The 26351-nt window shown below is 44.0% G+C and overlaps 1 protein-coding gene across 3 annotated transcripts in view; it reads right to left on the reverse strand.

Annotated features, from left to right (window-relative positions):
- Positions 1-26351, reverse strand: part of brinp1 (bone morphogenetic protein/retinoic acid inducible neural-specific 1) — an 86972-nt gene that overhangs the window by 22061 nt on the left and 38560 nt on the right. For all 3 annotated transcript variants that reach the window (XM_072714761.1, XM_072714763.1, XM_072714762.1), the window contains exons 3-5: positions 16539-16729; positions 10871-11040; positions 1675-1780 (exon numbers count right to left, since the gene is read on the reverse strand). In XM_072714761.1, the coding sequence (XP_072570862.1) occupies positions 1675-1780; positions 10871-11040; positions 16539-16729 (467 nt within the window). The remainder of the gene's footprint in view (positions 1-1674; positions 1781-10870; positions 11041-16538; positions 16730-26351) is intronic.

Here is a 26351-nt window from a genome sequence, read left to right on the forward strand (position 1 = left end):
AGTCAGCAATCAGACCCTCATCGCTGGAGGCATGAGGACAAACCATCTCCCTTGGCGCCACTGGACATTCCCACATTACAACGCAAAAGCACAAACTCATCTTTACCTTTTGCTCTCAGGTGAATTTCAGGTCAACAAAACAAGGCATAAATTTTCCTGTCTTGACAACGTTTCACACCCACCCTAAAATTAAAGTTGACCGGCCAGAGCCCGCCGGCCGGGACAGCCCAGAGCTCGCCCCAATCTGCCACGCAGGTCAGTCACAGAGCTGTCTTGCCATGCGGGGGAGCCGGCTGCATGAGTGAGTTAGGTACCTCACCTCCAGAACATTAATCTGACTATCACATTTTTTTTTTCCATTTTCCACGTGGGAGACCAACACGTCTGCGTATTAGGGAGCAGACCTTACCCTCTGTGGTGGTGTCTCCAATGATAACAGCCACAGACTTTCTATTACTGGGCAAACGGCATGAACACAGTAAGAGATCCTGAACACTGTCAGCCAGCCAGTTGCCCGTTAATGATGTTAATGTCTGATATTAGCTCACCTGCTCCGTAAATGTGATCCTGTAGCTTTCAGGGCAAAAAATGAAACATTGGGGGGGGGGGGGGGGGGGGAGAGACCTATCCCATCCATTAAAATCATAATCTGCATTGATGTTTATTGTAATAAGTTCAAATGTTCATCTTTCATTTCAGCCAAACCTTCAAAATGACCTTATCTGAACCCTTAGTAGATTAATATGAATGTGTCAGCTGATCAGCGCTAATGGAAGCGCTAGCTATCTTCATACTCCATTCATTCAGCATTCTGTCTGGTTATTCCATTATCATCTGGGTTTATTTTCAGTGCCTTTTGCGTCTCCTCACATCCTGCATGACACAGCAGTCTGAGGTGCATCGCCGCCCAAGAACAAACACAACACTGTCCTCAAACGCAAAGCACCGTGAAAATGTCGCACAGCAGGTCCTTGATGGTTTGGACCTCCAGCGGGTTGTGTCCTGACACCAGGAAATTGGAATGGACAACTCGCTGATGGGGGGGTGGGCCAGCGGACAGCGTAAACAAACACCGTCGATTTTGTATAGAGAAGGACTCAACTGAAGCAGATAAGACCACATAGATGCTCCTCCAGAAAGTTACCTCAGCACATTATCACAACTACTCTATAAACAACCAAAACTGTGCTGGTATACACAGCTTTCGCTGACTTGCCAGTTAACTAAACTTACAAGCTGATATGAGATAGGCCTGTCTGAGGGTAGGTTCTGGTCCTGATGGTTTGTGGTACAGATAGCAGGACAAAAAAAAAGAAATTCTCACAGATTCTCACACTCTGTCAGAGAAGAGAAGGCAAAGGGGCAACAATGAAGTAGAACTGAAAACAACCAATGGGTTGGTAGCACTACACTTAGATTTCTTGTTTAGCTTCTTTAGTATGTCGGTAACAGCAGCTGCCATCGAGTGGGTGGAGGGATTCCACGCCACCTGCTCTCCCTAAAACCCACACCTGCGGTTCTCAAAGCGCCCACCTGGCGTCCCCAAGCCCCGGCCGCCCCTACCGTCCCCAAGCCCCTGCCTCCCGGCCGCCCCCTGGCCCAGCAGCTAATCCCGGGATAAGCTCGGCCGAGTCTCTCTGCACCAGCCTGTCCCGCCCCTGTCCACCCCCTTACCTTGCAGGTGCAGCTTGCTCTCGGGGCTCTGCAGCAGGACCGAGCTGACGGAGTCCAGGTTGTCATAGCTGCTGCATCCCAGTGGGCCCGTCCGCGTCTCTGTCACCTGAAAGGCAGTAATAGCGGGCCTCAGCCAAACGCCGGGGGACAGGTGTCCTCTGCGCAGCATTAAGATCCCTGGATCACCTCACACAGCCCCCAGAGCTTTAAGGGTGTTGCCAAGTATACACAGATTTAATGCCGGGGGGGGGGGGGGGGGGGGTGAAATCCAGGTCAACAGAAGGTCACTGGTTCAAATCCCACGGTTGGTATAGTGATTTCACCATTGGGCCCCCACTTGTTCGAGACACTGGCTGACTCTGCTTTCTCAATTGTACATCGCTTTGGATCGAAGCATCTGCTAAACGGGATGAACGACATAGATGTGCAAACATACATGCTGTCGAGGAATCACCTAGGCGTAAGTGCAGCTAGGCTGAGCTTACGGTGAACGCCCAGGTCAAAGGGTAAGCGGTTTTGGAGCAGGAGCTACACAACAAATACACATTTACACAACAACTACACAATAACTTCTAACAAAGTGAGAACCGATTGCAAGACTATTGAAGGATCAGAAGGGCAATATAACGACAATCAGGGAACGTAAATAGGCATCAGTTTGCAGCTACTGAACACGCTCGTCACATGCCATAGTCCTCAACTTCTTTTTTATCTGCCTTGTTTACTCAACTCCATTCATTATTACAGAAACTAGCAAGAGAAAAAGAAAAAAAACAAATTCAAATTTCCATCTCACTATGCTAAAAATGTCTACCGTACAGAATTAGCTGGCACCGTGATTATCTTTTTAGGAGAGGATTTCTAACCCCCCCAAGGTCTATGGCTTTATAATTGCTCCGGAAAAAATGCTCAAGTGACATATAGTTTTTTTTCTTTATATTTTTATCTTTAACATTTTTAAATGTTTTTCTCATGTAATTGGAGCAAAAATGTGCACAAGCAAAGGCAAGCCCATGAATGGCCTTTTGGACAACCCACAAAAGATACGGAAAGGTAAATCAATGTCTGCGGAATATGGTCAGATTAGACAGCAGACTTGCCAAATAAGCTGAGGACAGCAGCTCTTGAGGTTGGTAAGGAAGGAATGAGGCTAGGAATTCGTTGGTGGAGTTACAGCGTGCTGTCAATCACTGCCTCACCTGATCCTTCTCATTGGTTGCTTTATTAGCACCCATTGGGTTAAACCAGGCAGCGATTGACAGCGTGTCATAAATCCCACCCACAGAGGGTCCTTGGGCCTCGTCCCTCGCATAGCCAGTAAATGGAGTGAATTTGTAAAGGGGGGGCAAACAGGAAGCGCTCTGTCTGTGCGGCACAGCCAGAGAACACTGTGATCCCCTACTCGTGCCCCCCCCCCCAACTCCGGCAGCTCGTGGCAGCCAGAATTCAGGTCAGCTGAAGTCCTCACTCTTGTTTTTTATTTCCTTCACGTGTCACGGGAAAACAGAGAGAGGAAGCTTAGTTATGGGCACAAGGCACTTTTGTTGAGACAAGAGGAAGGCTGTGTGACCTGAGCCAGTGTACTGCGACGAAACGGGGGCAAATCCTGACACTGGCACATCATGCACCTCATCTTCCGGTTTTCCTCTTAATATTATGCATAATATGCATACAACTTGAAAAAACATGTAAAGAGAACATGCACTAGGAGTTGCAGTGCAATTTTGTGGTGGTATCCCATCCTCAATGTTCAAAGACCGTAAACTTTTTGGGGGATGTTTAAAAAAAAAAAAAACAGTGCCCCCACCACATCCCTTTAAGTCACACACATGCATGATGCAAATGCTGTGAAATCAGGGAAGTTCACTGTAAATAAACAAGAGGAGATCTCCAGTTGCAGTGTAACGATGTGTTTTGGCTGAATGTGATGTAATCTTAGAATCTTGATGAATGTCTGTTGTGAGTCTGCGGTCCTGCTTGGACGTCGGGACGGTGTCTCTTCAGGGCAGAATGTCTGCCAACGTGTTGTATGGGAAAGGCTGAGTGAAGGGATGACTTTCATACCATTTCATATTCAGGTGATCAGCAGACACTTTTGCTTACAGTGTAACTTTTATGGAGTGTGACAAGTGCAGGTTTGTTTCTGTGGTTGAGCCGCCGAGATTGTGAACACAGGCACCTCCTCAGCCAGCATGGGTCCTGCCACTGTCACATGTCGTCTAAAAATCTGCCCGGTGACGCGAGGATGAGGCGGGCCTCCCGCAACGAACCAAGCAGTGCCTGACATAGCAGGTGCTGGGAAGCCACCCACATTCCGAGTTTGGATGAATAATCCTACTTCGGAGCGGGGAAATGCTCTAAAACAAAGCCCGATAGACAAAAAAACAAAAAAAAAACTATAGAATCACCATAATTATTTTGATTTGTATGGTGAGGTAAACAGCCCAGCCTCATCAGGATGGCCGATAAACAGCAAGATGCTTAGCGAATCGGATTATTAAAATAGAAAAGGAACAAAAAAGCACAAAGGGAGATGGAATCTCAGCAACATGCCGCGGACTTAGAGGATTTTGATTATTTAAGAAGCACAGAAACTCCCAAATCCCTTCTGATTCATTGCTTATTCTATCCTGGAAGAGCTGAGAGAAGGCGGCTCCAGAAACTCCCTCGCACAGTTTCAGAGGGATCAGGCTCGATTCCCGTGCAAAGCCAGGGTTCAATCGTTCACCCCGCTTTCGATAGAAATCTCGCCTGTCTTCTCCTTTTTAACCAGAATGGTGTTAAAAAAAAAAAGTATGCCACGTTTTGAAGAGATTTCGAATTCTGCTTTCTTGGGAGAGAAAATGATTAATTAATAAGATATAAATGATCTGAATTTTAATCATACATTTACTGGTGTTCTTTTTTAAAATGTTCGCATCAATGTGGCCGCATCAATGCGCCCCTTTCGCCCCACCCACTGCACCTATTGGTCGAATCATACCCTAGTGCAACAAATTTAAGAGACACTGTCCTGTTTAAGAGGTACTGTACAGATGGAAGCATACGGCTGCCATCACTTGGTTCTGTTTGTCAAAATCACCTTAATGCATGAAAGCCTAAAGCTTGCATCACCTTTCCCATCTGCGATCGCTCATCAACGAGAGCGCCTCTCATCGAAGGCTCTGCATGACCTGACTGCAGACAGACCGCAGCTCCGACCGCTCAGTTATTTTCCCTCTGCCCCGTTGTGCCTTTAGTCAACTTGCTCTTAAATAATGCACTTGATGGTTATAAGCTATGCTTGACTGGCTGCCTGATACTGCCAAAGTGCTGCTTTTGGAGACTCCGATAACAGGGCCCGCGAACCAGGGGACTGTGCGCAATTTTTTGCTGGTCACGAAGTTACATACAATGAGCTCGTGACCGGAAGGCTGCCAGTTTCAATCCCAGAAAGGAGTCTTGCTGTTGTACAGTCGGGAAAAGGTTCTTACTGTAATCCAAATTGCTGCCGTAAAATATCCAGCCATAAAATTTGTAAGTTGCTTTGAAAGTAAGTGTTGGATAAGCAGAGAAATCATAATACTAAACAAGCTTCCAGCACTTACATGAGTCAGTAAAATATTTCCAGGACCCTCTGTCACTAATGTTCAGCCTTTTTTGCCAGAGTGGCTGAAGGCTACCTTATTAAGCTCTGCCTCCTTTCCGATTTCCCTAAGCCTCTAAGCAAACTTTCATGTGATTGACAGAAGCATCCTCTCCTGTCCGCCTACGGGGCACCATAGCTGGGTCATCGCTTTCGGCTCTGCCTGGCTGGTGTCTCGCAGACCATCGGCCCCCCCCTGCGCCCCCAGGATGATGATCGATAGCAGTTCGTTAGCGAAGCATTTTGCTCTACATGCAACTTGATCAATAATGAATTTCCCGCTTGCACTCAGTTCCAGAGGCAGCAGAAGTTTGAATTAAAAAAAGAAGGACTGCTCAACGAGATCCAGTAAACAGCAAGGCGTACATGAGTGCATAAATGTGTGTTTGAATGTATGAGGGGGTACTTATCTAAAAGTCTCAAAAGCCAATCGAAGTCATCGGATAATTGGGCTCGATTCTGCAGAAATCATTTTCCCTCCCTACAGGCGTTCCCCCCCCCCCCCCTCGACTTCCTTCTTAATTCCTTGAGGTGCACTCTTTTGTGGCTGTTGATTAACAAATGCCCGCAGCACACATACGACATCAAGTGATTACTTCCATCCAGTCATTAAGTTCACTTTGCGAGACATTGTGTGTCACTTCTTTGAAAGCTGTCAGACTAAAACATCCGTTACTACCGGCTTGGCAGAAAGCTTTCATTTCTATGCTAAGGTGTGCAGATCCTAATACCAGTCATTATTCAGGAGATTCTGAAGGATTTTCTTCCTCTTCTGTGGAAGACAGCTATCTGTGATATCTGATATCTTGATGTTGTCCTCTTGATAGCATTTTGGAGTTCGTTGATCCTTCATCATATCCTACCATATTCAGTATGCGCCGTAAAATTTCTTCTACACTGCTGCACTTAACTAGCGCTTCATAAGGTGTCTGTATTGCTATATTTTGAATCTTCTATTGCCTCCCATGAAAGTCCAGATGTTACAGTCAGCTGCCCCACCACCAGACTCTGGCCAAACATTCCCATTATCTAAAAATAAATCCTAGATATTTCATCATGTTCCATTACCTCCATTATGTTGTTATCACTAAATGCGGCCCAAACATTCAGTGAGCTTCTAAATAACTCCACGATATTTCACAGTTCCTAAAGAAAATCCATGCTTTGTTGCCAACTCCATACAAATATGAGATGTTTTGTGTCTGTCAAACACATCAAGTATACAGCATGTATTCTGTTATACTCCACTAGTTCCAAACAGAGAATTATCCCAAGCATACTGCTCTCCTCACCCTTAATGCATGCATTGTTGCATTGCTGCAGGCTGCCTTTATGTTCCTACCCCTGTGCTTTGAGACTTCCACCACCACGCCAATTCACCACAATGAATAAATGGCCCGTCCACCTACCCGGGCCTAATCTGCAGATGGATTGTGTGGGACCAAGCACTTCTGTCACATGCCTCTTTCGCATTTTCACCTTTCTCTGCAGTTTCTCCTCCGTCGGCTTCAGTGCGGACGATCCGGGACGTGAACCCGCCACCGTTCATTTTTCACTGGGTGTGCGATATTTCTCGCTTTCTGTTCCTACCCCCTATTTTTCATCCCAGTTCTTCAAAATGAGGATTTCCCATATGCACAAGGCATTCATCTGGTAGCCGACAAAAAAACGGAACCAATGTTCTAGAGCCTGGGCGCCCGACGAATCCGTCACTGCTGTCTAGAAGCGCCGTGCAATCCGGCCACTCTGCATGGGACTGGCTGCATTCAGCCGTCAGGTGTCTGCTCGCTCGGTGTGGACTCGATGTCCTGGAAGCTGTCTGCAGTCATACATCACGCCGGACGCTCGGCCTAGCTGCATGCCGCTAGAGCGTCTGGCCAGAGCTGAGCAGAGAACATCTACGGCCATGTGACCCACGCCGGTTTCATCAGTGCCGTCTCAATGTTTCTGCTGGTCTTCTGCAGGGGACCATACTGGATCAGATTCAGTAAATATCCATTGCTAGAAGCACATAAACTTTGATTAAAGGAACTTAATATGGGATGATACTGTATATTCATATTTATATAGAAGGGCTAAACTAATATACTATAATAAACTGAGGGTGACGTCACGACTTTGACTTGCAGGTTTTGGCAATAGCATTCAGAAATGACATATTTGAGTGGAATGAGGTGCAGCCTCCAGCTGTCTTGGAAAGACAGAGCTCGGTGCCTGGGATTATCCCCATTGATCTGTTACACCTGTCAGCAATCTGTAAATATTGTCATGTTCCGTTCTGCCTGGTCCCCAGAAACCCAGACCACAGACCCAGAACCAACACTAGTTAATCTGATCCCCTTTCACCGCTACAGTGTCTGACCTAAGTCTCATTTTTCCCTCCCTTTCCCAGCCCAGATTTGTGATTATTTTATTTACATCTGTTGGACTTTCTTATTTGGCTCTACCCCTACCGACCCATTCCCAAAAAGCCAAAAAAACCCCTTTAATCAGCCTCTTTATAGCTGCCAGTTCCCCTGCCGGATCGCTCACCTTCCTGACTTAAGACAGCATCGCCAACTCTTTCATTTTTTAATGGCAGCTCTTCCTTATTTATTTAATTTTTTTATGTTTCTTATGAGCCTTGCATTGCCTTTGATTCCCTTGGTTTAAGATCCATTTATTCTTTCACGTTTGGCTGTGTGCCGAAAAGATACAGAAGAACCAACCGTGAAATAGAGTGGAGGAATATTCCTTTGGAAGAAATATGCAGCATCATCATAATTTGCATATTGAGTCTGAGAGTGATTAATGCGGCGGGTGACCTTGACAGGAACGCAACAGCACATTACGCAGTGCGATTATCAAAGAACGTCAGGGAAAACAATCGATTGTAAAATGGAATTTTTTAGTACCATTATTGTGATGCTTCATTGACTGTGTTTCATTTTTTTTCCCGTGCACAGTGTGCCTGCAGGAATGGCATATAGCAAATCTGGTCCTAATAAAGAGAAACAACAAGGTTCATTTCATTCCCTCAGCGGGCAACGTGGTCCTGCACGCTCTGGAGTTTGTAATGCTTTGCTTTACACTTATCACTTTTTTATCTTGCTGTATGACGGGTACATTTAGTCACCCCATGCTGTTTGTGTGAAATTGATTTTGCTCCAATTATCAGACTGTTTTTTTCTTTCTTCCTACAGGAACAGACCCCAGAAAGGGGGGGAAGGGCGGTGAATGGTTTCTTCGGCTTCAAGATTAGCACTATTATAAAAAACCAAACAAGAATTTTTTAATAAGTCATGCTTACATTTCTGATTTTCTTTTATCATTAAAGATTTATGTTCTAGCGGTTTAAGACCATCATTATATAAAAGAAAGGCGGCAAGGACGTTAAGCTGAATAGAATTTCAGAATTTTTCAGACCTGTCTCACTTTTTTATGTATCAAATATTGTACATGTATCAGTCTTTTACTTCAGATCAGATATAACATTTGTTCTGGTAATCTACAGTATTTTTGGACACTCAACCTTCAAGCTACTGTTAATTCTCACCTCCTGCAATTTTTGAGATTCTGTAAAATGTACAATACAGTCCGTGGGTTTTAACACTGTGGGTCCCATGACTCAAAGAAGGTTTCAAGTGCAAAAAAAAAAAAGAGTATCCTGACATTAGACTGGAACATCAGAAAAGCGCAGGTCTGGGAACCATTTGGCTGGAAATAGAATTGTTTTCCTTTATTCCACTAACGCTCAAAGGTTCATTGATTTCTCAAAGCTGAAAGGCAAGAAAAAGTGATGTCTGGGATTTCCAGGGCATGAGAATTCATTGGATCAGACGAACATCCTTCTTTGTGGGGACAACACCCCTGTGTACGGAGGCTCCTTGACTCGCTCTGGGCGTAACCACATCACCGCAGAACTGTCTGCCTTTTTGATTAACATCTCTGTGGTGCCGAAAATTCAGAAACCGACTTAAGCGGGCCGCACGAGATTCCAAGCTGGGGGAGTGAGGGGCCAGCTAAGCAAAGGGGAGCCTGGCTGATGAGATGATGTTACAGCTACTGGAGTGTCAGCACCAGCCTTGCTTTGGGGGGGTGGGGGGGGGATGTGCCGCTGACAGAGACGAATGCCCTTTCCGTCACCGGCCGTGGTGAGCGTGCGAGTGTGTGTGCTGGACAGAGACAAGACGGCTCGTTTGGGATGGGAGAGGTATTCGACAAAAAAGAAAAAAAAAAATGCAGAAGAAAGCAGAGGAGGAAGTAAAAAATGAGCCACTGGAAGGCCCCCCCCATCCATCTTCTAACTGCTTAATTTGGACAGTATCGTGGGAGGGGGGTGCGGGGCAGCCCTATCACAATTAGCATAGGGCACAAGGCATGAGGATTTTCTGCATGGAATCTATTCATAGGGCTCTTTTTCATATTGTTATTATATTTCTAAAAATAAATAACATAAATCATAGCATATTTATTTATTATTACTCTAATTTACTATTTGTAATCACTATTATCAGTATTATTAAGTATCTTCTGGCCACTTCTGGTAATAGTTGCAGTATAATAATAATAATAATAATAATAATAATAATAATAATAATAACAAAAAATACACTTTACAAAATCTAATACTGAAACATCAAAATGAACTCAATACTCGAAGGACAAAACGGTCTCTTCTGTTTCAGAGAATATCAGAGAGCGACAGACTCGGGTTTCAGATGCGTCATCGGCAGCCATCTGCCCGGCGTGACCGCAGAGGGAGCGAAGGCACATTCGCCGTCGAGCTGCCACCTCATCTGGCTTATTTTCCAACCAAGCCTGAACATTATTGCGCACGTCACTAACCCCCGATGGTTTCGTTGCATGCATGTGTTTTTGTTTACTTTTCTGAAAATGATGATTTTTCTGGAGGGGCAAAGAGAACATAAGCAGCTATATTTTAGCTATTTTGTAATTGTGGGAATTATATTATATTCAGTTTCACATCCCTGTTTAGCTTGTCTTCACCCTCCACTTGTAGGTTAGCTAAACATTAGTAATCCCTCCATAAGCTAAGGTCTTGCCACTCCCCTTCTGACACGACACAGTTTATTAGAGCCTCGTGATGACGTCATTCAAAGCCGGACGCACCGCGCACATAATTACACTGACAAATTAAATTATCCCAGGGTGAGAAACGTGACTCCTCTTCTAAGGGATGCGATTCTTCTAATGAAGGAGGAGAGAACAGGTCAGGAGACAAAATGCCGTCTGCGTTTTGAGGCTGATCCACAATGATCCGGCCTGCCGGGCCAGTGACCGTTCCTCTTTAAGGCTGCGCCACCTGGACACATTTAGAGATTCTGCTGTGTGAGCATCTTTTTCTTTTTTTTTCCCTACCCCCTCGTACCACCACCGCCACCCCTCTGACTCAGCAGTCATTGTCGACTCTGCTTATTTTCATCACGCCTCAGTTGCCGGTACCCGAAGCCTGGGCTGCCACAACTGCTTCACTGGTCTGTCACCGACGACAACGGCAGAGATGACTGGATGGAACATGGAGTGGCACATGGGCAGTGATGGTGGGAGGACGGGCTGGGGGGTGCCTACCTTGATGGCATTGGTGGAAATCTGGATCTCATGGAGCTTCTTCATGGTCCCATCCCGGTCTATGAAATAGGAGGAGGCCAGCTGATGGAGGGTCTCCACGCTCTGCGTGACATTCACCATCTTCCGGTCCAGTTTATTTTTAGCCATATACATAGTAAGAGCCTCCTCACCTGCGGGAAAAAAGGAAGGATTTGCAGGTGGATCACCAGATGCCCGTGAGAAACACTCACACTTGGCACGAGAGACGTGTCCCTTGATAAGAGGCTTGAAGAACACAAAGGAAAAACAGCGCGTCAGTGATATTTCACAGTACATGTCCTTTCTCTAGCCACGGCCGGCATGATCATAATTACTACGGCGAAGTGTTATTTTAGTGATTTACACTGTGTTATAAAACGATAAAGTAGTGATTAAGACGTGTCATAAAAATGATTTTAAAAGGTGTTAAACATATGTTTTAGCAAATATTTAAAATAAGAATAATGTACCACCTCTGCAGTGAGAAAGTAGCAGTGACTCCAAATTTCAAATCAAATTCGCTCAATTTAATTCTTTTAATGAATGAACATTTTCCTCTTTCAGCCAGTGTTCTCGACAGCTTTATTGACAGTTATTAGCAAGATCCTGATTATTAATTATAATTATATTATGACTCAGTGTGACCAGTATAAAGATATATATGTACATATATATATATGTAGCCTGATGTTATATAAATGACAATATAAAATATAATACTCCATAAAGGATTCTGTCACATTCTCTCTCATGCTCAGAACTTGGCTGTGTTAAGTTCTCTGGGACCATGTTCCTGCTCGTTTCTGGTTAGGCCCGCAAAGTAAGGCTTTCATTATAGAATACAGTATATAATTATGTGAGCTGCTTTGCATAGTTCTGCTAGAAATGACTAAGTGAATATTCCCCTATCCTACATTTAGCCCTTTAATCAAACCAGTCAGAACCTGTGTCAGCTCTTGGTTCAGTTCCCAAGCTTGTGTTAGGTCACACCTCTACGAACAATGGCATGCATTTAGCAAAGCATTGTATTTTCACATTGCATCGATACTTTAAAAACTGCTTTGTTAAAAAACCTTAATGTTTACATGCTTTTTAACATATTGTAGCATGCTTATCTGAAACCAGTCAGTGTAAGACTATTTAATGTCTGTGATTAGACATTGTCTGTGTAATTAATTACTAACTAACTCCACATATGTACAATCTTATGTAACATTATAAAAAAATTATACAACAGTTCTGACCAACAAACCTGATTGGACAAGAGATGGTGTATGAGTGCTGTTACCAGAATATAACTGTATAACTGCGTTTTCGTGCCTAAAACTGACTCACAGCCGTGATAGACGAGTACAACCACACTCCTCATATGTCATTGCTTAAATATGACAGGAATTTTAAAAAGCAAAGTATATGCCTACTTGTATAAGCCTATAAAGTCGAACAGCAGACAGAGCTGACTTGATATTTTAATAATGTATGTTATTGTAAGTGTTTTATTCCTTTTTAAAATAAATACATGAGGCAAAGAGGCTGTGCTATGTGAAAATTAACAAAAAGATCATTTCTTTCTGAGCTTTTCCAGAACAGTTTCATTCATAACATTCTGGACTAAGCATCACTGCAGATGGTATTTATTGTGCCTTCCAAACTAAGCATTTACCTTTTTTTCACCTTTCACCGCATCAACTTTTCATCAAGGCTAAGTATGAGGGTTATTTGTGAATTACAGGAGGGGAAATCGTGATGTCTGTGAGATGACAAAATCAAGGTAGATTATGTGTTTAAAAAGTCACAATACAGGCCATCATTCTCCATACTGCCATTCCACTGCATGAAGAGTCATAACCTTACTCTGGGCCATACTCTGAACCTGTTAGGGCCTTAAAGCCATCGCCCCTCAAACCCGCCGAAGGCAGGAGGGTGTGTCAGTAGCCCAGTGGTGAAACTGACAGACACGACAGTAACACTCACACACACATGTAGAAGGAACCCTAAAGTAAACAAACTGATTCTTTTTGAGCACATAAACTGCCCCTCAAAGGACGGATGGGGGAAAAAAAGACAGGCAAAATTGGGGCACCTCAGTGCCCTTTTATCACTGCAACTGTATTAGCTGCCGGCCTTAACGGCAGATTCTGGGCAGCCGTGTTCCTTTCCTGCTTTATCAGTTAACGTAATGGCTCACGCTAATGTGCAGCTTCTAAGAACCTGAAGGTAGAGAGAAAAGTTCACCCAAGTTCATAGCAGCAGGGGTGCCATGAGAAACACTTACAAATATGAGTCGTTATTACTGCGAGTATGTTTCAATATTTCTTAAATGTAGAGCTCGTGGCCGTTTCTGCATCCAAGGCATCGTTTTATTGATCATAAAGAAGGGATTCACGAGTTTCCCATGCAGCACAGACCCAGTTTTATTACACAGCCTAAAGAAGAGCCAGTATTTAATGTTATTTAACTCGGTACTGCTGGCTTCTGTAAATTAGCACGTCTAAGTCTGGGCTGAGTACAGTGAGCTTCATCGTGAGATAAAAAGCGAAATGCAGGACAAATACATCCGGAACCTGATACGGCCGAATAACTATCGCTGAACATGCGGTTCTATTGACTCCATCACGATTTGACAGCAGGGCGATGACAGAAGAAAACGAAGACCATTTGTCTGACAAGACCCTAAAGAAGTGGGCAAAACAACTCTAAGTCAAACCACAAGAACTCACTGATCTCTGGAACCTCTATCACTCATGTCACTCTTGGTGCCGTGGCTGGTCTTTCGATCCACTTTCTCATCTGAAGCTGAGATTGACTGTAGAGAGACTCGGGGGCAGAAAAACACATGATGTGTCCAGGGTCAACCTTGCCATAGCTACCTAAAAAGTGGCTCCTGCTGACTAAACTCAAATAGACACCAGGGGCCTCATTTATCAAACTTTGCCAGAATTTTATCATGGAAAAATGTGCAAGCTTGAAAAGAAAAAAATGTGTACTGACAAAAAAAAAATAAAATTGGATTTATCAAACCAGGTGTATGCATATTTCCCCTCAAACATATCAGAACTATCTTGTCAATATGCGTACATGTGTGATCCTGCCCAGACATCACCCACAAACAACCATAAATGGTCAAATGCAAATGAGCTGCATGCTCATAAATTATGCAAATCAAGCCGTTCTGGTTGCAAATTCCAACGACGCCGGTTTTAAATAAAATTAGAGGAATTTGAACAGTGTGAGGAGGCACAATGAAATGTTATGTTTGAGTGCCTCTGCACATTTATCATAAACAATTAAATATTTAAAAGTACATTTTCTGATGATATTTTTCCCACATGTATGTATTGCACAGCTGTTTCTGGTACTTCTGCACCATTTTGCACTTTAAGCTTCCATGCCAAACTGCATTCCGTTGTCAGAGTACTTCTACATGATAATAAAGCTGAATCTCAAATGGAGTGCTGAATGGCGACGTAAAGCCGCTGCCGTAAATTCTGTCGGCTCTACAAAATGTACAGAAAAAAAAGGAATACGATAGAGAGGAAAAAAACGTGAAAGTCCAAATATGGAGGGCAAACCCACATCTTCCCCCTCAAACTTCAGCATGGCCATGGCACCTATAATAGGGTAAATAAGGTAAATGCATATTATCTAGTGCTGTGCCAGAGCAGTCGGGAGGCTCCGATGTGGTAAGTTAAACTCAAAATGAACAAATCATAATTTCATGATGACAAGACAGATGACTTACCCATTAATAGAATGAAATGGCTTTCGATTGACAAAAGTACTTTAATTAGCACTCATTTCACCACCTCCATCTACTGTACTGTTATGCATTTGATAAATACATTTTGATTTGATTTGAGGTCCCCTTATCACAATGTCAGTGCAGTTGATTGCTCAGATTACATCTGGAAACTGGACATAGTTGCAAATATAGTATTTATGTTTGTCTGTTCACCCACAGTGTAGGGAAACACACATTTAATGCAAAATAAATTGCGACGATATTACAAACACATGGTGCAAACAGTAAACAAATAATCTCGATGGCCCATGAAAACTCACTCCCTTCTAATCTTTTTGTTTACATAGTGACTTGCAAGAAAGACTTTTATAAGTCAATCCATGCATGCAAATGTCTGACGCCTATTTCACATTTAGTGCAACTTGTGACAATTAGATATTTTTAATTCATGAGAAGAGGTGGCAAGACAGTATTTGAAATAGCTAATTAAATTATCAAAGGCAAATACATAGTCTTTGGCTTGCACAAATAAACGGAATCACACTAGAATAAAAAACAGAATTATTATTATTATTATTAATAATAATAATAATAATAATAATAATTAAAAGACATCCCAGTTCACATTTTTAATTTTTCTGTTTTTCACATGAAGGCGTGGATTGATGGTATGAATTGCTGCAATGTGTGTGGTCACTTCGCTGGTTTACGCAGTTCCCCGCTTTAAAATGGATGTTGCCTTTTACCGATTCATCCATAATGTCGTATACACCTCCTCCTGAGTTTTTGGAAATACATAGATTCTTTCCTGTAAAATTTTGTTTGATAAATACAAGATTATATGTAAAAAGTTGAGTACGCGCATTGCCTCTTTGTGCGTATGCAGTCTTGAAAATGAGGCCCCAAGACTTGGGGACCGTCTTTCCAGGGAACCTAAAGTACAGTGGTACCTCAGTTCACAAACTCATTAGAACTCGAATTTCTTAAAAGTTGAACCAACCAGTTCGACAAAAAAATGACCTAGAACTTGATCTGAATCTCAGAAGTCGTACCGTGAACGTCGAACTAAGATAACTTGTACGCGCGGGGAAATGAGTCACGCGGCACGTCTCTCAGCGGAAACAAAGGGTAACTCTTCAGTCTCAACCTCGCATTCGTTGTGATAGCATCGTGCATGTTTACACTAGCTGAATACATATATTTATACAGTAAAAATACATTTAGACAATGATAGTAACAGGAATTATTATTATATAATAAAATACATTTAAAAATAAAGATTTCTTATTAATTATTTTAATATCATTAATAATAAATCATTAATACATTTAATTATAATAAGATTGTCGTGCGGAGCAGGATGGAACAGAGAGGCGCAGACGTCAGGGTATCGGGGAATACGGGGTTTAATTACAGGTAAGGCAGGCAAAACGCCGACGGACAATACAATGACTGGACTGGGGAAACAAACTGAAACGCGGACTAAATACAAAGGACTAATGACAACAAGCAGAAACAGCTGATCACACAGGGATTCCACACGGGGTTAACGAGGGGGCGTGGCACACGGAAGGAGCGGACGATAGGGGCAGGACACATTGTTTGGATACGTTTATTTTCTAACTTTACAAATTACTGTTTTGATAAATGTGCTTAGACGTGTTTAGTACAGTATATCTTCTTCTTATTTTATCCTGTTCATTTTGCGTTTAAAAAAATATATATATACTTAGGTGTAATTTTTGGGGGACGTGAACCAATTAATTGTTTTTTTTTATTATTTCTTATGGGGAAAATTCGATCAGAACTTTTTAGGATTCGAACCCGAGTTCTGAACTGAGGTACCGCTGTAATTGATTTCCTTGAAGGTGCACTGATGGAGGAGCTAGGAGATTAGCACCATCTTACCTCCCAGAGTAGCCGAGATGAGGATGTGGGTGCCGTACTTCTTGATGATGGTGTCGATGAACTGCTGCGTAGATGGCCGCCGGCCCAGCATCCGCACGCTGCGCTGAAACTCCGGCATGAGGGGCACAGGGTTTCGGATGAGGTCCCTCCGCTCGATGGCGGTGTTCCTCACCTTCCAACGCGCAAACTCTCTGCCGGGGGGGGGGGGGGGGAAGCAGTGACAGAAAAGGTCACATTAACCGCTACAGATATACCTTACTACCACCCAGCAAACGTCCATCAAGTCTGCATCACCCGACCTGGGTTTACAAGGGTGCCTACGGCTGCCTGGCACCCTCAAGTTAGAAATGGGCACCCGCAGATGGAAGTCGATCAGTCCATGACTGTGGCGTGCTGCCGATCCCGCCCCTTCACTAATTTCAGGTGCACCCTTAGTGATTTTGAACCAGCACTGTTCATCACTATTTGCATTGCACAGGAGAAAGGCTGGACATACATCCTAACAAGGGAAGCCGTGTTACAAAAAACTTTTTGTTGTACACACAATCGGAGAAACGTCACTAACAGCTGTCACTTTACTTCAAAAAGGTGTTTATGACGACAATTAAAATTAAACAACTTAACCCCTCCCCCCTCATTATTGCAAAAATTATAGAATCAAATGCTAAAAATATTAGCCTCTGTACTTAAAAACACATTATTATTTTGAAGCGACGTTTCAGGAGATGAAGTGATAGACGCATCCAGGAAATGACAGGAACAGGGATACTTGCAACAGCTGAACTGCCCCACCTACCAGTCCGATATCTGTTTGGGCACCGAGATCATGACACGGCCACATAATCCCTACTACGCAATACGAATCACCGGATGTAAGGGCAGTTGTATTTGAAAATATCCCCCGGATCTAACTCCTTTTTAATTCATTTGTTGGCCACAATACCCCAGGCGGCCGGTTGTTCTTTTAATTTCCACGGAGACAGATATCAAATCGCATGAGGCCAGAGGAGCTGTTTAGCACTACCGGCCTACAAAACAATTGTTACCATTTAAAGGTTGCAGGGGGGTTTATAATAAAAATGCCATTTGGCGGCACTGATCATTCGGGTTTCTACACACAATTAAGCCTGTGTGCTCAAAGCTATTTCATGGACCCGCTTATTTTCATTCCTTTTGTGGGAAATCGCCCCATTTCCATGACGAGTGAATCTTCTTTTTTCCTGCCTTTATAAAATGAGCAAGATTTTTTTCCCTTTAATACATTTCAATACAAAGGTGTGGTAACAAATTTAAGAAAATTTCAGCACTCCTGATTGTGCACCAACATTTCTTAACATAAAGGAGGTAAGATAATTAGGTGCATTGATTCTCCAGGTGGGGCAAGTGTAGGTTCAAATCCTAGTTATTTTGCCTTCAGGCTCCTGGGTAAGGTCCTGAACCCCCAATTGCTCCAGGGAATGTGTCGCCCTGCTTTCCCAAAAATGTTCACCGTGTGGTGTCCCGCTCAGTGATCCTGCTCAGGAGCGGTATGAAAGATTGATGGATGGATGGATGGATGGATGGGATGATTCTACTTCAATTTTAACTTGGCAGCACCATGACTGGTGAATGTCTGTGAACTGAGGCTCCATTGAAGTTCATTTGTTCCTGGGTTTGGCTTGGGCTGTTATCAATGGGGGCCTTCGTTCTGTTCTGAATGAACCTGCTGCACCGCGACTAAGATCTGCTTGCCACGGTCCCTAACAGGATGCCGTGGCAGAATAAAGACCCGGGTGATAAAGTGCAATACATATATAAAGGGAAAAATGTGTAGGGATTGGCTCGCTGAGCTCCCCACACCAACCACTATTCCGTCAAAATCAGAACGTGTTCCAGTGTTCCTGGGCCTCGAGCCGAACGGGATGCTGTACCCGTCACTCGGCGTCGTTCTGAGGCCGTCCTCGCCCCCCCCATGTTCAGCACGCCATCAGTTGCGAGCGTCTCGCCTCCTCTGCTGCCATGTTCAGGTGTTACTCAAATTTGCTTTGCAAATAGGTGCATTTACATACAGACTATTCACTTAGTAAACATAACGCGCTGTGAAGCTGACAAGGTACATGTTGATTGCACTTGGAAGAGAGTCTGTTTTTTTGAAAGAATGTGTTGAACTATCTTACAAAATCTGGACGTGATAGCTTGATGTTGAGTCACCCGGTAAAATTAGTTTAATGTGGGCTTTGTGTTTGTTTTGCGAAAGAGCGGTTTTTAATTCAGCTCCTCGCTGTCTCAATGAATTCCCAGTTTGGCCGCCTACAAACACAAATAAATAAGGAAAGCGCTTAATCCTCTGGGCTCTTGTTCTCCCACTCCCCCTCTCCTCTGTCATTCTTGGCAAAGCTGTCAGATTTCGAGGCGTTTTGAACCTTCCTGCGATCGTTTGTGGCTTCACTCAAGATTCCATTTCACCAATTATACAAGGTGCCTATTAGTCAGGAATGACAGCGGTAAATCACTGTGATTCACTGCCACCCTCCAGACAGGAAAGAACAAAAATGTCAAACGTTGTCTTTATTCGTGCGTGCCCACACCTTACCCTCCGGCTGGGTCCTCACGGGCAAACAGGGGGTAAGTACGCAGCCTCACTTAAAATATCGCAGTCCTTAATTGACCTGCGGTTTCTGAAGCGTCACCCCCAGAACACCCTCTGCATCTGCACAGGTGAAAACACGGACCAGAATTCAACTGCACCCTTTTGGTTGATTAAAACATGCTCATTTTGTGATACACCACAGGCCGCGAATGCACTCGCAAGACAGGCGACCAAACCGATGAGGAGATGGATAAACCAGAAGAATCTTTTTAAAAATCTGTCTCATGTGTCATTCCCTTTTCGACGGTCCGCTCACAGCTTCGGCGGTTAGTGCCACGCCATATGTGGCCGACATATGTATTTTGGTCCATATGCCCGGAATTCCAGAACTGGCAGATGGATGGTGTCCCGTGACTTCATTCCACCATGAAAAGGCTGCATACTGCCACCTCTCACCGGACCTTTCTGCAGGGCCAACAGCTCCCTAAGTTAAGGGGACTGATTTTTGGCCCCTCGGAGGAGAATGTGGCGGAACAGTGACATAGCTCAAGGTTACCCATAGGACCTGTCCATTTTAGATCATAGTGACGCCGCTGCAGAAAACAAACATGTCTGATCTGGCTCTAAGGGCCTACCTCCATTATGACCTAAAAACCTCCATAACTTGAAATCCACTAAAAGTTTACTAAACACAGTGACTCTGCTCATGTGAGTCAGGTGGATGGCAAAGAATGCTATAAATATCACTCTGTTGTGCTCCAAAATCCGAAATATTTCTTGTTTACCTTCTACAGACCTTATCTATTTGTCTTCCTTGGCTTTAGATATCTGACAAGCAGTACAGTTTCTGAATATATTGCTGCTCTTTTAAAATATAAAAGTGTTTTTATTTCTACGCAGCCTTTATTCCTGGAGAAGTGGAATCCCATTTAAGGGTTTTTTCTGTTAATGTCGTTGATGCTGTTGTTGATGTTTCTTCTCCCTTCTTCCTGCAGGGAAAACTTTCTTAAGATGTTTTAAAAGAACATCTTTTTAATAGAGCGGGAAAACTATCAATCATCCTCGTTCTCATCCCTGGAGACCTTCTGTGAATCACTAAAACAGTTCAGCTGATGCTAACTTTTTTTTTTTTTTTGGGGGGGGGGGGCATTTCCTTTCAGTCACCTATTCACCATAACACAAGACATCAGCTTCTGAATTCCAGCAAAGACCATCTAACAAACCATTATTTTAACCATCATGGCTAAGTGTCAGTTCCACTTACACATTTTCCACAGCGAGACTGGGAGGAGTGTTTTTTTTTTTGTTTCCACAAGGGGCATTTATCAGGCACTTTGTGTCACAGACATTAGCAAAGATGTCAATCATATGAAACTATTTTTCTTTAGTATTTAAATTAAGTCACAGACCCATCCATCCATCATCCAACCACTTAGCCAGTGGAGGATCATAGTGCCCTACGAGCTTGTCCCGGACAGTATGAAGCACTAGGAGGAGACCCTACGCTGGAAGCAGCTACGGGTCTTAGCTACCAACAGAAAAGAGGTTCTGTGATACATGTAATACATGACCTTCAGCTTGTGGAGGGACAGATATGAATCTAAAAGACATACAAGTCCACCGTATTAACCTTTCTTTTACATTTAGACTTTTAAAGAGGGTAATATTTCTTATAAATACTCAGGGATGGACTTGCATCTGTGCACACACATTTCTGCCAGATTGGCAAGATCCTGCCAAACCAAGAGGGCTGGCATTTCTCGAGCCTAATTTGCCACGCCGGACTTCGTCTAGGCAACCTCCACACCGGGATGTGCGCCCTCCCCTCCCGTTAGCGGGCTACACAAGACACCCCTGTCCCCATAATGCTCGCTACTCTACAGTCCGTTCACCTTGGTATTCTCCCTGTCACATCCTTGGCGGCCACAGCCACAAAAGTCCGATTGCCAGAGCGTGAAATCTGGACGCCTGTAAGCGGCCTTCGAGAATTACAATATTTCACCACGCAGATGGCTTATTCTGGCAGTCCTGCTGAAGTCTGATATTAGGGTGAGGCTGGCGGAGGCAGTGTGGGGACACTGCAGTCCCCTCATCAAAGACAAATGTGGCAAGGTGTCATTTTCGGGGACGGGAACGGAGATGGCCTGGCGTATGCCATCCAGTTTGGCCATGGAGCTTGTTTACTGGGAAAGCGTAGCCGGAGTGGTCCGCGTCCTGTTCCAATGTCCGTAGCTGAAGTATGTAATAAGGCTGGTGCGATTATACGCTTAAAAAGAATCGTGACAATGACTGTAGCGCGGCCGCAAATTGCAACACGGGGACAGAGAGAGAGAGAGAGAGAGAGAGAGAGAGAGAGAGCCCCTGATGCGGCAACGGAATGTAAATCCCTCCCCCGAGTCGCGGTCGTGTCGGGTCCAGAGCGTACCGCGGGTGGCGTGATGTGCCAGCCCGTTGCAGGGGGCTCGCGGGGTGCAGGGGGCTCGCGGGGTGCAGGCATGCACATTCACAGGCATAAATTCGGCACGCCTTTGGAGTGTGGGAAGCGGGGGGGGGGTGGGGGGCTTGGGAGAACACGAAGGGAGAAGCACATCCTGTACAACACTCACGATATCTCTCTGCAGACAAACAGTATATACACATACAGTATATTGCATGTGATTCTATATACTGCATGCAACAAAAGACCATATAATGTTTAAATGCATATGTACATGCACATAAGATGTCATATATGCCCTGTGTAAAATGTAAATAAAAACAGAATGCAATGATTTAAAAATAATTCAAACCCAGATTTAACTGAAAATAGAATAAATGTTGAAACTGAGAAATTTTTGTGTTTTCTGTATAAATACATGCTCGATTTGAATTTGATGCCAGCCACAGGTTTTATAAAAGTTGGGTCGGGGGCTTGTTTACCACTGTGCTGCATCACCTCTCCTTTTAACAACATGCTGGAAATGTCTGGGAACTGAGACCAGTTGCTGCAGTTTTGAAAGTGAAATGTCGTCCCATTATTGCCTGATACAGAATTTCAACTGCTCAACAGTTTGGGGTCTCCTTTGTCATACTTTTTGTTTCATGATGTGCCAAATGTTTTCAACGGGCGACAGGTCTGGACTGCAGGCAGGCCAGTGTACTGTAGCACCCGGACTCTTATACTACGGAGCCATGCTGTGGTAATACAAGCAGTTTAGCATTGTCTTGCTGAAATATACCTTCTCTCAAAAAGACGTTGTCTAGATGGCAGCATATGTTGCTCCGAAACCTGTATATATCGTTCAGCATTAATGGCGCCTTCCCAGATGTGTAAGCTACCCAGGCCATGGGCACTAATGCACCCCCATACCACCGCGGATTCTGGCTTTTGAACAGTTCGCTCATAAGCTGGAGGGTCCCTGTCCTCTTTAGTCTGGAGGATGCGGCGTCCATGATTTCCAAAAGATTTTGAAATTATGATTCATCAGACCACAGGAAATTTTTCCATTTTGCCTCAGTCCATCAAGTCCAGGGCATTTCTGGATCTTGTTCAGATATGGTGTTTTCTTTGCATGGTAGAGTTCCATCCTGCATTTGTGGATGCAGTGATGAACTGTGTCCACAGACAGTGGTTTTCAGAAGTGTTCCTGGAGCCATGCAGTGATTTCGGCTACAGAATCACGTCTGTTTTTATTGCAGTGCCGCCTGAGGACCTGAAGATCATGGCTATCCAATATCGGTTTTTGGCCTTGTCCCTTGTGTACAGAGATTTCTCTGGATTCTCTGAGTCTTTGAATGCTGTTATGTACCATAAATGAAAAAATTCTCAAATTATTTGAAATTCTACAGTCTTTCAGAGAGTGGTGAACATCTCCCCATCTTCACTGCACAGAGACTCTGCCTCTCTGGGGGGCTCTTTTTATACCCAATCATCTTACTGACCTGTTGCTAATTAACCTCATTAGTTGTGAGATATTCAATCAGATGTTTTGTTTGTGCATTGCACAACTTTTCCAGTTCTTTTCTTGCCAAACTTTTTTGAAGCACATTGTTGGAAACAAATTCAAACTTTGTCAATTTCTCAGTTTCAACATCTGATATGCTGTGTTTGTTCTACTTCCAATTAAGTATGGGTTTATACGATTTGCAAAATATCACATTCTGTTTACATTTCACAGAGCTTGCTGTTTTGGACACAGGGTTGTGTGTGTGTGTGTGTGTGTGTGTGTGTGATTATATATATAATGTCATTTTTACGTGAAACTGTTTTGAGTTATATAAGCTGTATGGATGGAGATAATTTTTTGAAAGAATGTCTGCATGCCGTTTGAACATGAACCCTGCTGCGTGTGTGCATGCATACATGCATAAAGCAGATGTAGTGATCAGGCCGCTGCAGTTCGAAGTGGGAGTCTGCATGCAGGGCTTCTCCCCACGCTGATCCCCCTCCCCCTCCCCCTCCTCCGACCCCCTGCGCTCTCTCGTGCTTGTCTGCTACCAACCTTTATCTTGTGGCAGAACTGCATTTCTGCTGGGGGGCTGCGGGGGGGGGGCACGGCACCCCAATCTGAGTTTTCATAATCGTCAGACAGCAAGTGTAAAGTCATAAATCAGGCGGCCACAGATACAATTGAATTCCTGGATGGTTTCTGAGCTGCCAGTCCCTTTAAACATATTATGGAATAAATCTTTATCCAATACCCTTCAGTGGGAGGCTTTGCTGAAATCGATGCATCTCATTTTCATGGCCGCCCTGCGGCCCGCGGCCGGTCCCCGCGCCGCACCAGTACACAGAGGCCAACAGAATAAATCTCAGACTCCTTCTGCTTTTTGGCTGCCATCGCTCCCTCCCAATCAAATGCCGTGGAAACACTCGGCAACTGCCCACCTACTTACCGAATGTGCAGCAGGCCATCATTCATCTGCACAGAAGCCTATGCAGAGAAGTTAAAAAAATAAAAAATAAAAATCAATCCATTCTAGAATGTTCCAGGTTTTCGGGGCTCAAAGTCGACCATATGTGTACAATGGGCAGGTAAGAGATGGATGGCATGGCACGGGTCCGGGCTTGGGTGACCTCCATGATGGCCACTGGGCCCGTAACTACGGAGCCCTGAGGCAATAAGCCCCAGCTGACCCTGATTGGTATAATCAGCTTGTTAGGGTTTAAATAGGGTCAGCTGGGCAAATTCCAGTGGCCCCACACTGAGGGCACACACTATTTGTTTGGCAATTTAGGACTGATTTTACTTTGTGTTGCACTTTAATGTTTTTTTTTATTAGATGCTACAATGTTTTTTTCACAAATAAATTTCTAGTTCCCTCACTTTACTGTGAGCATTCCTGGAGTCGCCCCCCCCCCCCCCCAGTGACCTGCCACAGCCTCATTCTGCCTCCCTTTTGCTTCTAGCAGTTCATTTACATTGCAGAGTTAAATTTCTAACATTTATCCAAGTCATTTTCCTCCCTCCTTTTTCTGGATGGGTTGCTGTAATATCTCTGCAAGAAGTACCATAATGCACAAGCCGGATTCCCGCCGAGTCCATCTGTCCACACTGGTGGCAGCAACTCCAGTGGCAGCTATATCAGAGAAGAAAAAGAAACACACACACACACACACAAAAAAACTAACTGTTTTGTTTCAGGGCTTTTGTTTTCTTTTCGTTTGTATTCTTCTTCGCCCACTGAATATGCTATTAATAAAGTGTTCAGAGTTTACCAGTAAGTCAACTTTGGAATAAATGAGCAATGCCAGTTTTTGAACGGTAACTTCTATAGCGTTACTAGTGAACAATAACCAGTCACTTCTAAGCTCACAGTTTCCCCAGTGAACCGTTTCCAGCATCTGCACACCTAGGCAACGACAATCAACTTCACGCTGCCATTTTTGACAAGGACTCCCAGATCCCAGCAATGAGGTGTACAGTCTATAGCGCTAGTGGGAGGTATGTCCACACGTGGCCTCCAGAGAAAAATGAAGAAGCAGAACTGAAGTACGGCTTCAATAAAGCTGGAGCGAGGCCAAGCCTGCTTATCCCAGTGACGGGCAGCACAATGCATCACTTTAGATGCGCTTCCCCATCTGCCAAAAGCATTGCAAACTCATGTACTGCATGTTCTTCATTTTAATAAGAATGCTAATTATAAGTTTGAAAGGGGAAAAGTTATCCGGTGTATCATTCGATTTATAGGCTATATTTAGCCTGAACAACTAAATAAGTATTGAAAATCATTTTATATAATGAACTGTTGCTCGTTTTTCATTCAATATTAGCCTGTAACCACAGTTCCATGTTGAGGGTAAATCTCTGAGTCTTCCCAAGTTGCCCGGTGCTAGGTTTCCAGTTTCTGAACAGGGTAAATAGGGATGACAGATGGATTCTGTGCTCCATTCCAGCTTACACACCAGTTAAACCAGTCTCTGCGGCCAGCAGACCGTCAGCTACCAGCTCTGGGACAGAGAGTGTCTCTTTCAAAGAGCATAGTAGCTGGAGTTCCTGGCTCCCGAAAGATCCCGTTTCCCAGATCTTCCGGTTCCCATAGTGCCAACATTAAGCCCGGCACCCGCGTGGAATGAAGTCAGTCCACCCTGAGTCCAGCTACTGACATCACACTCTACCGGAGCAGCATTGCGTTCCGGCTGATTTCACGTGCAAATTGGCGGTTTAGCTTTCGCCCAGAATGTACGTGAAAGGGGTGTGATTAGCTATGAAATGCAAAATCAATTAGATTTTTATGCAAATAGGAACCTAAGTCTCTCACTGAAGGGATTAAATACCCAGACGTATTCGGTTTACTCTCCAGTGAGTAAACGTCTCCTGACTCCTCTCTCTATTGGATATAATTATATTTATTAAGTCAGCTGTATTATAAACAAGGAAGAATCATGTATATTTATCGATATAAGAGCATAAATGCTAATAATTTCATGCTAATAGGGTACATATTGTACTAATATATTAATACTGCTTTCTAAGGTGCAGATGCTATAGGAAATTCTATAATATTTTTCTGGCCACGTCACAGCAAAAAAGCAATTTTTCTTCCAAGGGGTGTCAGGCTTCCATACACATGGGTGGGGGGGAGGGGGTAGAGAAGGGAGGTGAGCTAAGCACACAGTCAATAGAGAGGAAACACTGATAACCTCTGGTGACCTCTGAGTTAGCGTGCTCCATACTCTGTGCTAATCACTGTAATGTGCTCTGAAAGGCATCCAAGTGCAGCTGGACTGGAAATGCTTGGCAAGCTAGCTGGGTAGGCTAACG

Source organism: Paramormyrops kingsleyae, chromosome 7 (assembly GCF_048594095.1).
Source record: "Paramormyrops kingsleyae isolate MSU_618 chromosome 7, PKINGS_0.4, whole genome shotgun sequence".
Taxonomy (NCBI): Eukaryota; Metazoa; Chordata; class Actinopteri; order Osteoglossiformes; family Mormyridae; genus Paramormyrops; species Paramormyrops kingsleyae.